At 39.9% G+C, this 14,399-nt stretch overlaps 1 protein-coding gene across 1 annotated transcript in view; it reads right to left on the bottom strand.

The window, feature by feature from the left end:
* Positions 1 to 14,399, bottom strand: part of cntn4 (contactin 4) — a 165,744-nt gene that overhangs the window by 93,773 nt on the left and 57,572 nt on the right. Inside the window, exon 4 of the mRNA XM_053867719.1 lies at positions 7,538 to 7,713. Within this exon, the coding sequence (XP_053723694.1) occupies positions 7,538 to 7,713 (176 nt within the window). The remainder of the gene's footprint in view (positions 1 to 7,537; positions 7,714 to 14,399) is intronic.

Raw genomic sequence — 14,399 nt, 5'->3', positions numbered from 1 at the left:
AGATCAAAGCCGCTGTGATTTGTGGAGTGTCTCCTTCTGTCAAGCAACTGATTGTAGCGGGATCACGGAGCTGAAAGCATCCTGAGATGGTTGTCCAAATTCAATCCCTATTTTGATCCAAAAAAAAGGAAAAAAAAAAGCACACATTGTTTGGAAAGGAAGAGATCAGTGAAATGATGGCGTGGAATGCGGTGCAGCCATTGGCTTCACTCAGAGGGGGGAACTCGCAGGGGCTTGACCGAAACACACTTTCATTTGAGGAGAACGCAGCTGTGCACATGCTCACTTTGAGTTCAAAAGTGAGGCATAAAAGCACACGGTTTGCCTGCGAGGGACATCACAAATAGCATATTGCATTAAACTGAGGGACATAAAAGACCTGCTCCTCAAATGGCTAATGTTTTCTCCACAAAAGCACCACCGTAATTTCCAAAGAAAGGAGCCGACTTGCATGATTAATGGCCGTGCACGAAGAGAAAGTGATGTCCCATCCACATCCATTAGCATCAATTATTGCAAACCTGGGCCGGCAGTACAAACAATGCTCCGGATTAGGCTGATGATCACATCTCCGACATGTGAGCTTTCTAAATGCCAACACGACTTATCATACTTCAGCAGCCTGTCCCGGTGAGACCGCCACATCCATTACTACCTGCGACTCCTCGGCCGCGCTCTTTGTCTTCCAGTTTGTGTGGAAAAATGTGTATATGTGTGTTTGTTTGAAAATAATATAATATAATATAATATAATATAATATAATATAATATAATATAATATAATATAATATAATATAATATAATATAATATTATATTATATTATATTATATTATATTATATTATATTATATTATATTATATTATATTATATTATATTATATTATATTATATTAGAATCAAGACAAAAATCTGGATCTGTACGTAATGTTGAGCATAAATGGACCTTTAACTAACATCACTGCAGAATTTACATATCTACTCATATTCCAACAGTGATTCCAAAACTTCGAAAACTATTGCGACTCCTCGCCCGCGCTCTTTGTCTTCCAGTTTGTGTGGAAAAATGTGTATGTGTGTGTGTGTTTGAAAATATAATATAATATAATATAATATAATATAATATAATACAATATATTATATTATATTATATTATATTATATTATATTATATTATATTATATTATATTATATTATATTATATTATATTATATTAGAATCAAGATAAAAATCTGTATCTGTCCAGAATGTTGAGCATAAATGGATCTTTAACTAACATCTACATGTTACTCATATTCCAACAGTGATTCCAAAACTTTATATACTATTATACAGCCAACAAAAGCAAGTGACAAAAACAAACAAGTTCTTCTCACTTCATTTATTTATCCTTGAATATGTCAAATATAGTGGCTCATCTCTTCTGTTACAACTACCTTTACACATAGAGCTACACCAGCACAGTTTCCAGGACACTGTACAGACCATTAAAGTTTTCCTGTTCTTAAGATTGTGCAGAAAAAAATAGTCAGAAGAGTTAATACTCTTAGATAATCAACATAAAAAGTTTCCTATGTATTTATTTTCACAATTATGAGATACAATTCTTAACATAATTATATACTGATACTAACCTGGACTCATTTAAAAATATATGTTGACAAAAATGGTTGTAATGTTTCTTTGGCAGCAAACTAAACTAAAAATATAGTCACATAATACAATAAATTTTTATTAAAAAAAAAAAGAACAGAAATAGCAAACACAACCACCTGCATTATTATTAACATTTTGAGAAAACCAATGTGTTGTGCATCTGACTGCACAGGGATCTGTGTCTCCAGTGCAAGGCGGAAGCTGGAGTTCACCCATTAGCTGTTTACACCTCATTGACTTGGTCAATAGTCTCTCTGTATTAACACAACAGCTGAGGGGAATCTGCAGGATTTATTTGCATTTAAATGAGGTATTCATATTTTCCCCTGCAGGAATCAAGACTTCTCTGGTGACAGAACTATTCCCTCTTGGCAAGACGAGCTTGTTCAACAGCAATGAGACAAGAGGAGGCAGGTTTAATAAAAGCCAGGAAGGAAATGAGTAACTGGGATGAATTCTGAATGTTCCTGGCCGGAGCTTTTGCAGGAGCACTAAATATAGTCACAAACACTATGCTGCTACTTCATCCTAGACCAGTTTTACTACTACTACTCATTCTACAACTTCTACTACAGTGTAAGTACATTTTTTTACAATAACCAACACTATAGTGATCATAGTTGTACTATCATTACCGGTCATTTTTCTTGTAAATGTGAGCCACATCTACGACTACAATCGCTAATACATTTAATGCCATGAATATTGGGAGCTCTATTAGTACCACTAGTGCTCATGAAAACAAATGCAGGTGCTGTTACGATGCAGTGGAGTAGTTGTTCAAATCCAAGTGATGTTGCCACTGTTCTTGTATGTGATGTGTGTAGGTGCAGTGTACATCACTTTGGATAAAAGCCTCTGATAAATAAATGTAACACTGTGCGAAAATGATTATAGGTCCAATACCTGTCCGTTTCAAAAGCAACTGACACTTCTTCTAACTTCATTTATTTGTCCTGGAATCTGTCAAATATTATTCAGTTTGAAAGTGCAGTGCAGAAAAAATAGTCAGATAAGTTAGTACAGTGGTACCTCGGTTTTCGAACGTCTCGGATTTCGAACAAATCGGAGTTCGAACAAAAATTTCGCAATTTTTTTGCTTCGATTTCGACCGAAAATCCAAAACTCGAACGCCCCCGAAAAAAGGCGGAAAAAACATGGTGTGCGGACCGATGAGTGGACCCACGACGCGCTTTGTTATTGTGTATAACGCAGCCTCTGTATGCAGACGTGTCCCGTTACCTACATTTACTGACTGTTTTTTCTTCATACTGAGGTGTAAAACCTTTCCTGTCTCCGCACTGGACCGTGGTAGAGTGTCACAGGGGAGGTGCTCGCTCTCCACACCTCCACTCCAGGGTTTGATGTCCTGTTGTGGGCTGGAGCTGGGACAGGGATGAGGCGAGTCTGGGACAGAGCGTGACTTGGTTTATGACTTTGTCACAGCCAAACTGCACAGAAGCGCACATTCAGAGCTGGACACGCACCGGGCACCTCTTCACTTCTGGAGAGACCTCACTCACTCGGCAACCCCTCCCACATGCAGCGGCCACACACATAGAGGAACAGCCACCTGCAGCAGACACTCTACATTCACTCCTACAAAAGACTATTTTAAGGCTTGGAACGCATTATTTCTTTCGTTCGAACGGCCTTCTGGAACGGATTGTGGAACTCTGAAAAATACATTGGGAATATTTCATCTCAATAAGAATACTCAGAAGGCTGTTGATATAGACAGGCTTTTAAACACCGTTTAATGGTCCACGACCAAAATTCATCAGAGTATAACTGGCTATAACTGTGATATCGAATATACAGTCGTCTCATCAGCATGAGGTATGGGTTGTAGATCTTTTACATAATCACTGATAAAGAATCGATAGACATACTAATCAAGGGCAGAGAGTATTGAATGGGTGAGGCCACTGGCCATCAGTTATCTCCGCCTCAGGGGGTAGACAGCACCAGCCCGCACCAGGGGCGCCATCCATCAAAAGTTGGAGACGCAAAGAGGAGGAGATGCGCGAGTGTTTGGAGTGCCGCCAGTCTCCGAGGATGACCTTGAAGGCATCATGGCGCACGCCGGCTAACCAGTGTTAACAGGGGGAACGCCTGTTTGCACGCAAAGTAGGTTGACTGGCTCCGTTTACTCTTGTGTATTATGAGTCAAATCTGAGTAAACTACAAAGCAGAGAGGGCTTGGAATTTCAGTTTCAAAGGGATTGGTCAAGCATTGGAATAAAATCTAGCTCTCCTGAAATCCATGTTGATTTGTTGGCCCACAGTTGTGCTATATTAAATCCAAAAATAAATGTGCAGTGTAAATGTACTACTCGTTGCACATCCAAATTCAAAGTCAGTTTCCTTTCTTTCAGACCTTCTTTACGCGATAGCACCTTCAAACTAGAAAGTCTTTAAACCTGCAGCCGCGACTTCTTAAAACTTTTAAAACAATAGCCTGTCGAATGAAATCACCTACTTCATAAAAAGCAATTTGTGGGGAATTGGTGATTGATGTGACTCGGAGAAAAAGAAATGAAGAAGCAGAGGCTTCATCTGGGAGTCCTGCGGAGCAAAATGACTTTCTGGAGTCCAGACTCTATCATCACAGAGCGCTGCCATCGGAAGTAAGGCGCACTGTGACCTCCAGCTCAGACACACACAGACGTAGCTGCTGGTGTTTGATCAGGAGGAAGAGATTCACCTGATCTGTGGGAGGAGACAGACATTAGGAGAAGATTAAGTGTCTACACAGTACACAGGGACAAGCAGGCACATCGCTATACTGTATGTCCTGATATTGTAAAAGGATTTTGATTAAAGTGAGGTTTGACACGAGGAAAAAAAAGGCGACTGCAGCACACATTGAAATGTCTTTTTTAAATATAGCTTAACAGAACAACAGAAAGTTAAACCACTACAGTGATAAGTTGTGTTGAGTCACCAGACAGATGGATGTTAAGAAAACCTGTGCTTCAAAAGAGGCCTTAAGTGAGCATCGCACTTTGCCTTCACTTGAAAATGGATATCTAAATTTGAGCGAACATATTTCACGCTGAAGAAACATCTTTATTTTCCATTAGTAAATCCAATTTTCTTCCACGCATTTCTATCTTATTATGTCGCCGGCGCACTGATCCACATTTATTGTTGTCGAGTCTGGAGCTTGAACGTACTGAAGCGTCTAAATCTGGAGAGCTCACTCCGAATCACAGAGATGGTTTGTGCCGAAACAATTACGCCGACAAGTGCAGCTGATGCGCGGTTTTGCAGGATCAGCTGTTGCTTTCATTATGGGTCATCATGTATTTTCAAAGGTTGCTCAGATGAAGGCACTGTCCATGTAATTGGCTCGCTGTTCCCGGTTGGTGACCGAGAGGAGACGGGTCATGTGAGGAGAGGACTCCTGCTCCATCACGTCAGGGGATGTCGTCAAATTACCCTCATTTCCAGATTATAAGACGCTACTTTTTCTCATGGTCTGAACCCTGTGACTTACACAATGATACGGCTATGTATCGATTGAGTCTTGTCACATAACACAGATGAAATCGTAGGTCTTTTATTTACATGTAAGAGCTCAATGTGCCGCCTTTTTGTATGATGAAGCTCACTTTCTCCAATGCTCAGTGAGCTCCGCCTCCACAGCCAGTCTCAGCACAGAAATCAGAAATCGTAGAAAGGAAATCACTGCCATTTCAACAGTGTAAATTGCACCATAGCACTCGCAGCCTACAGACCAGAGCGGTTGATGCGCGTCCAAAATATTTTTTATCCTTCAATTTAGTGGGTGTGGCTTATGTTCAGCTGCGCTCTATAGTATGGAAATTACGGTAATCGTTGATATGTTTCCTCAATGCGCATCAAGCTAGAAAAACAACAGGACAATATGGACCAAGCTAAACTGACCTGCAGCCTAGGTGTGTAAGAAAACATCAATACTCCATATTTTTGCTGAAATATCGCATTACTGGAGTATGTGTTTAATACTAGTCATTCATTTTCCTGTTTATGTGAACTCTGACTGAAAGGCTAACTGGACCGATGTCATAACAATTGCTTTCAGGCACACTATCGTACTGCATTACCTGACGTTCCACTGTAAAATGATGGTTCTTATTACATTATATTGCTGAAATGACAGTACTGCAATACATTGGAATCTTTCATATCTTCACTCCTGGAACGGGATACGTATCGTCTGGTAGGATACTTGCCAATACACAGCCCTACTGTGGACAAACAAACAGTAACCAACAGGGTGAAGCAAACAAGGAGCAGCATGTTGTATCATCACCAGAGAGCTTGGATCTACAGCTGTCATTGAAGCAGAAGGTAACACACATGTACAGCAGTTCCACTCACTAATGCCAAAAACTAGGGACGATGCGGAACCGCAGAATTGCTCGAAGCCCATCCCGACGTCCAAGTGTGCAGTAGCAACTTGACCGGCAGTCAACGTCACCACAGAGAAATGCCTTCCTGGGCTGAAGCTCGGATCTCAGCAGTCTGGTGTATTCGATGATAAAGGATGACACCGAATTCTCCAGTCATTCCTGCTCCCGTTCTTAAATTATTTGCTTGACCTTTCACCATTCCGTCACACCCAGGAGTTAATTAAGCTATATGGGGGAGTAAAGAAGACAGATGACACTGGGGCGTACGAGTCGGCTCTGACTCTGACGGCAACTGAAGGCTGGTAAGGTCAGAGCCCAGCAATTGATGGAAGTGTCATCTCATCATCGAAATCAGATTGACTCTGGACCAGTGCTGCCGTACACACACACACACACACACGCACACAGTAAGAGTTATTGGTGGCCTTGGCTCTGGACACTAAACCTCAGAATTAATCCGAGTGGGTGATCACTCACTTGATGTCATTGTTTGAGACAGACAATTGATGCATATGAAGTTATTGACGTCCACTTTCTTGACACCATTTGCAAAATCCGTCAATCATCACGGACATCCGTGGAATAAAAAAACGTGTTGAAATATGACTCAGCATCTGATGCCTTCACTCAAAACTTCTGATGGATTTTAGACTCTAGCCCTGCTTTGCTCATATGTGAAGAATCCTGGACAGCGGTTGCACCAGGAAAGACATTATTTTCCAGCCTTATTCCATTGGTTTCAATCCAGTAGCACCTATCACTCACAGCAACTGACAGCCAGCTGTTCAATATTCACTCTGATGAGTCAATTGTGCTTCTCCAGCCAACCTGAGGAGGAAAAACACTTTTAATTTGCCAAACCCTCCACTTTGTTGACCAGCAACACGCCAGCTGCGTGTCCCTGCCAGTTTGGTGCTTGGCGGCGATGACCACATTAAAGTCACTTTGATGAAAACAGAGTCGCTTCTGCCTGATAAATAGTTGATGAGAGCCAAGTTGTAAACTGGAAAATGGAAATAAGGACGTAAAAGACGACAGCAACTCAATTTGGAGAGGTTTGACAACCATCGTAAAGGTCACCCAAAGTCCTTGGAGTTCACTTGAATAATTTAAGAGCAGTGTGATGACAGAAAGGCGCAATAAGAACCCAGCTTTGTGTGTCGCCAGACGCCGCTGCACCTCATTATTTCCTTCATGATCAACCAGTTTCACATGGTGTCCCACTAATGGTTTTGCCGTTGGTGTTTTGGTATTGCTCACAGATACAGTTTGTTTTTGATCTGGGATTATTTGGCTGCCGGAGAAACATCAGAACACTGGTTGTGTGAAAGCCAGATATGCTATCACCAGGGATGATTGATGTTATCCTCAAGCTTCTCCAGCTAGTTTTTTTTTCCACTTTAATTCCATGTTTTATCTATTTTTTTCTAGCCGACTCTTTGAGGCCACAACAGAGAGAGAGAGAGAGAAAAAAGCACAGACTCACATGCAAAAGTCAGACTGGCCTCTCGGCTGACAATGGTCCCAAAAGAGTTTGAGGCGAAGCACTGATACGTTCCCGCATCCTGGTCTTTGTTCAGGTGGTTGATTCTTAAGTTGCCTCCGGAAAGACTGTAGTGCGATCCAGATTTGGGAGTGATGTCCGTGCCGTTCAGTTTCCACCTGAAAGGAGGACAAATTTAGACGACTTGCAAATGATTTGGAGACATATACGCTTCTACAACAGAGCTGAACACAGTGTTTTTAAAATAACTTCACGTTTCAATATGGACTGGATCTGACTTTGTAATCCTTTTCTGAGCGTTTGACTGAATTCAATGAATGATTTATTACCCATTTAATGTTATGATTCGGAGAAGATTAATCTCACTGAATTATTCATTACAATTATTCACAATTATGTTAGTTATGTTACAATTTGTTGAATAAATTGCACTTTAATGTACACTAAATTACATATTTAATTTTTCTTTTAATTTTTTTCATAATTTGCCATTTGCTCAAAAATGGAAAAAAAATATTAAAAAATAAGTACATTAAAAAGCTTTCATAATGTTAAAAAAGTACATATAAAAAGTATGTGCTTTTCCCCCAATTAAAGACTTAAAATTATTTTTTACATTTTGTTCATTTTTACTAAGACACTGTGTTAATGATATACAATATATAATAATTAAACATATGTATTCTGATAAATACAAAATAAATAAAAAAAATTTAAAAGCTGCAAGACGCCTTGAAAATACCCAGAGAGTGCAGAGGTTATGGTAGAGAAAGTCTTCCACAGTCAGGTGATAAAATGTAGGACAATAAATGCATGATGTCATATTGTATTACCAAGGCTGAACCGAATAGTCATCGGCTCTAAGACACAGTGTGGATTGGCCACATGACTTGTTTCTAGCTCAGCGTTAACATGCAGCTTCATTGACGTTGGTATGTGAGGTTCACAGGGCTCGACTCTAGTTCCCCACTAACATCTGCAGAAACACATTTAACACTTCTTTACAGTACTTAAAGTAAACTTAAATCTACTGTGAAGAAAGTAAGAGCGTCCTGTCAGCTTCCATAGATGAAAAGTACAACAGCTCAAATGTAACAGAAGTTTAAAGTGTGTTTGAGTAAGTGTGTCCTGATATTGATGAAAAAAACAAAACAGTAAAGCGACCGCACATCTTTCTTTCAACCCACATCGCGAATGAAGAATCAAGGCTTTGTTGTTTTCAGCAGAGTTCAGTTTGAGTCCACCTGTTTCTTGTTGAAAGGACATGCGATTTCTCAGCATGCTTCCAAAACTAAAGTACACAACTTAGCGTGTGTGGTATTTAACGAACTGTTCAAATGCAGTTAAAACAAAACAAACAACACCTCAGTGGCGACGACATGCCTTTTCTCCGAAATGATCAGTGATTCTTCAAAAACGTGGTCTTCATGAAACGGAATGCCGTGGAGAAATGCAGCGGAATAAAAGGAGAGATAATGATACGAGGTGGAGTTAACTTTCTAAAAACCTACAAAATAAAGGACTCAAGTAAAGCAAACTAACCACTCACTAACCCTCACACTATCATACTTTACCTTATGAAACCCACCACAGCAGATCATGAACCACCATGAACACTTGACCTTGGAAAGGAGAAGTAAATGCAAATAATGATATGAGGTGGAGTTAACTTTCTAAAAACCTACAAAATAAAGGACTCAAGTAAAGCAAACTAACCACTCACTAACCCTCACACTATCATACTTTACCTTATGAAACCCACCACAGCAGATCATGAACCACCATGAACACTTGACCTTGCGAAGGAGAAGTAAATGCAAATAATGATATGAGGTGGAGTTAACTTTCTAAAAACCTACAAAATAAAGGACCCAAGTAAAGCAAAGTTACTCTCCACCTCACTAACCCTCACACTATCATACTTTACCTTATGAAACCCACCACAGCAGATCATGAACCACCATGAACACTTGACCTTGCGAAGGAGAAGTAAATGCAAATAATGATATGAGGTGGAGTTAACTTTCTAAAAACCTACAAAATAAAGGACCCAAGTAAAGCAAAGTTACTCTCCACCTCACTAACCCTCACACTATCATACTTTACCTTATGAAACCCACCACAGCAGATCATGAACCACCATGAACACTTGACCTTGGGAAGGAGAAGTAAATGCAAATAATGATATGAGGTGGAGTTAACTTTCTAAAAACCTACAAAATAAAGGACCCAAGTAAAGCAAAGTTACTCTCCACCTCACTAACCCTCACACTATCATACTTTACCTTATGAAACCCACCACAGCAGATCATGAACCACCATGAACACTTGACCTTGGAAAGGAGAAGTAAATGCAAATAATTCAAAATGTTCATAGTTTGTTGTTCATGACAGCGTGTGTGACACATTTCACGTGGTTTTCAGGATCCATGGATCTTTGTCTGTTGACTGAAGCTGATTCTGAATGACAATAATTCATTGTGCTTTAAAAGCGCGTCCTCTAAAATTCCCCCTAAAATACAGCATCCCTACTTTTGAGCCTGGGTCGGCGCTAAGTTAGAAAGAAAGCAGAAATGTTGCCCTCCAGCTTGGTGTTAATCTGAGCAGCAGCGCAGCTCTACGGTGCCAAGGACTTGACTCCGGGAGAATAGATAGCGCTCTCACACCATCCATCTTACCAGACTCCAGTCAAACCGCATGAAATTGCTGGTTAATCATTACGGTGGCACAATTAAAACAAATGCCTGCAACCTCGCCTCCTCACTTGTGCATTCTGGACGGCGCCGCGTGATTATCGGTGGTGTTAGAGGTGATCAGTGAAGGGTGTAATTCACTTACGCACTCCTCAAAGTCTGCAGACAGATGCGCCACATTAGAAGCAAACACAGATGGGAGGGGAAGCCATTGTTTTAAGAGCTTTAAGATGAAGTGCCGCAATACGTCATGCATTTATCCTCATGGCAATATTGGAAAAGCTGCTTTGTCTGCAAGTAAATATGACAGTTACATAATGCCTTGCTTTGAAACTGGAAGTGGGCCCTGCAGTAACATCCAGCAGAGTCACAAAACTTTGTAAAGTTAAACACTATCATGCAGAAATGCTAATCGAATAAAAAAAAAGTGGCCATCAATTGATGTTTTCATTTTGTCTATAGACAAATTTTTATTTCTACGACCATAAGTTACATTGTGATTCCGACCCAGTTCTGGTGAGTGGGTCAAATATTGCCGCCATCTTGTGATGTCACTGGAGATGCCGTATGCGCTGAGGCGGAGAAAGTCGTGACAACATTAGCCAATAATAATTTGTCAACGATTTTTGAGCTAGAAGAGCTGGTTCAACACCACTTTCATCCGAACCTTGTCGGACTGGAAGCAGCTACTCGCACTTGGATGAAGGGTCTGACGGTACCAAAAGGATCAACAATGGATGTCTCCAAAACGCGGTAATATAAAGATCAAAAGATCAAATTGAAGTGCATGTCATGGCATTTTAAGAAAGGTCAGCAGTACAAAACATGGATAAACGGTAATTTCCGGCTGAATTGTTTGGACACCTTCTCTTTGCTGCTTCGATAGGTACGTGTCATGGAGTGCTGTTTGTTTACGCTTAGAAACCGAGGGAATTGCAGACGGTTTCTGAGCCAGTCTTTAGGTGAACTTGCAGAGCAGCAAAATGTACCAACAATGCCGATGGTTTCAACGTCTTCCTTGTTCTTTAAACTTGCTTCACCATTTCTTACTATGCTCTTTATCTTTCGGTGGAAGCGTCTTACCATTGTGACGTCACAGAGACTGCTCTGAATTTGATTCACTTAGAAATAGTTCAACACTTATTTAGCACTGTGATTCAAGAGAACCAACTTTGTAGACAATATACAGTATGATCACTTCACACATAATATTTACGTATAATTCCAGAGGCAGTTTGGTGTCTTTTTAAGTGCAAAGGCGTATGCTGTCTAAACGTAGCCTCTGCGCTAATGTAGTTCAACGAGAGATTATAGAGAAATAGATTTAATGTCAGATGCCTTTCCCTCCTTTGAGGTTGTCAGGATTTGTATCATGGTCTTTCATTTTTATTCTTGCTGTACTGGACCGTGACCGACTCACCTGGCACTGACTTCATGGTCGAGTCTTCAGCAGTGTGCGTGCCGCTTGTTTAAATGCAATCAACAATAGTAACGCACAAAGCTAAAAAAAAAAAAACGTGCTATATTTGTGTTCCCCTAGCAACCACGTAAAAAGGTCGGCGGGGTGCCAGTGAATGGTGTTCACTTACTGAAACAGTGAGTGCTGCTCACATGGGTACAGTTGGGTGAAACCTATTACTGAGTGAGCTCTGTTGTGTATCTGCTGCTCTGTGTTGGAAAGCAAACCAACAGTTCTGTGGAAAAATTCGATTCGCACAAATGATAAATATTCTCTTAATCCTCAGGACACATGACATCACGTGCTATATTTAGCGACTCCTTCTTCGAATCCGCTGGTAGCAGCAGAAAAGAACCGACAACAGCGGTCTGAATATTTGCTGGTGCATTGTGTGTATTATGAAAGGCTATAGGAAGAAAACAGCGGCATAATAACAACAGCACACAAGTGTTTTCTTTGAAAGGCTCTCCTGCCCCGCGGGCATCAAACTGGCAAAACAACAAGAGTTTGAGGATTGCAGTGAACAAAACAGCTTTTCCCAACTTGTGTCTTGTGTACAAAAGGCCGTTTAGTGATGCTACCCGACCACACATCAAAGCCGCTCCGCTCCGCCGACACTGTGCTCATGCTCATTTGAAATCACACTCAAATTAAAACAATCAAAGCAGAGGTACGGTCCGGAACCTTGAGTTTTATAATCACGGTGTCGCCAGCTTCATTAACTGAAAGACTGCGGGCACCTGGTCGATGAACTGGAAGGTTGAGCGAGCGATTCTTATTGTTTAAGATCCTGAAGCCTCCAGTTGTGAGGACTCTGCTGCCCTTGATTTTTTTATTTTATACTTCACTACTACACAGGTTTTCTCTACATGTCCTTACACCACATTTCATTTCAATCTGACGTGTATATGTGGGGGTGTGAGGATTTACAATTTACAAGGTCTCAACACTAAAACTAATGTGGTGAGTAATGTTTCACATTAAGAGGCTGGAGCATCTTCATTTTTGATATTGTTGCCAGATCTTGCAAGAGAAATTCGCCCAGAATAAAAGAAATGTAAAGCAAAAATATGTAAAAGTAAATAAAACTAAAAGAAATTCTTTTTTATCGTGTATATATATATATATATATATATATATATATATATATATATATATATATATATATATATATATATATATATATATATATATATAATCTATCATCTATCAGTGGGTGGAAAAACTAAAACTAATATATATATATATATATATATATATAATTTTTTTTCTTTAGATAAATGTAAAGTAAAAATATGTAAGAGTAAATAAAACTAAAAGAAATTCTTTTTTATCGTGTATATATATATATATATATATATATATATATATATATATATATATATATATATATATATATATATATATATATATATATATGAGTAACACAAGTCACAGTTTTCAGCTTGTCAATCTGTCCTGTCTTGAATTTTGGGCCAGTGAAACCCGTTTCTGTTAGCCTTAGATCTTTCTGTGACTTCTCTTTCTCCCACTTGTTATTACATTTTCTTGCCATCCTCGAAAAGATGCAGCTTTAGCTCCGTTCCTTCACCTCCTTTTCGTCCGTTTTTGCAGAACAGAGGTCACAATGAGCCCTTTCACACCAGTTCCCGAATGCAAGTTTGAATCGGCTGCTGTGTTTAGACAAGGAATAGAACTGATACTAAGCCTGAAACCTTGGTTCGTGACGTCATCAATGTGGCAGAAATTGAGGGAGAAATGGACGTTGCATTAGATGAATTGATGGAGATGGATTTATTTGCTGTGGGGTGAGAGAGATCTATGAACTCCGACAATGGTCACATCTGCAAAACATGTCTGTCTATACACATGGACTCGTGACGTAATCCACTCCTACTATATGTCTCCTCATCATCGAAAGACGTTGGGTGATCATTGGCCAAGTCACTCATGTGCAAGTCTCAAGTCTTTACTTTCAAGTATATCCAAGTTATTTCTTTAAGTCTTCCAAGTTACGTCAGGTCAAGTCCAAGTCAAGTCACCTTATTTTATGGCACAATTTCACCATATTAAATCGAAAAGGCAAGATATATGTAGTCACTCAACGCCATAGTGAAGGCAGAATAAACGCAAACTTAAATCATCCTTCCACTGATATTAAGCAAAATACAAGGAGCCATAGTGAAAAGTGACCTATTTATTTATGGTTCTCAGTGTAAACAATCAAAACAAACAATCCAAAAACAGTCAGTCAGGACTCTATCTGCACTTAAATATTCACTATACACAATATACACTCGCAGAATATGAGATTTGAAAGGGTCTTGTCAGAAAGCTGAGCACGATATGACCTCATGAAGACTCCATGACAGAGGACCCGCTCAACTGGGGCACTTGACGCTGGAACTGAACTCTCATGGTAACTCTATACTCAAGTCATTGAAGTCATTGTGTCTCAAGTCAAAGTCAAGTCTCATGTCTTTCTTTTTTTTTGTCAAGTCACAAGTCATCAAAACAGCGACTGGAGTCCAAGTCAATATGTCTCGAGTCCCCATCTCTGCAGGAAAGCAACAAATATTTTTAGAATACTGGAGCAACTTGCCAGCATGGTTCTAGAACCAGAACCATGCTGGTGTGAAAGGGCTCTAAGACTCACAGTTCTTCTGCACATAGAGCAATGAAAACAGAACAT

The sequence above is a fragment of the Synchiropus splendidus genome, chromosome 6, assembly GCF_027744825.2.
Source record: "Synchiropus splendidus isolate RoL2022-P1 chromosome 6, RoL_Sspl_1.0, whole genome shotgun sequence".
NCBI lineage: Eukaryota > Metazoa > Chordata > Actinopteri > Syngnathiformes > Callionymidae > Synchiropus > Synchiropus splendidus.
This window is presented reverse-complemented; position numbering and strand designations above follow the sequence as displayed.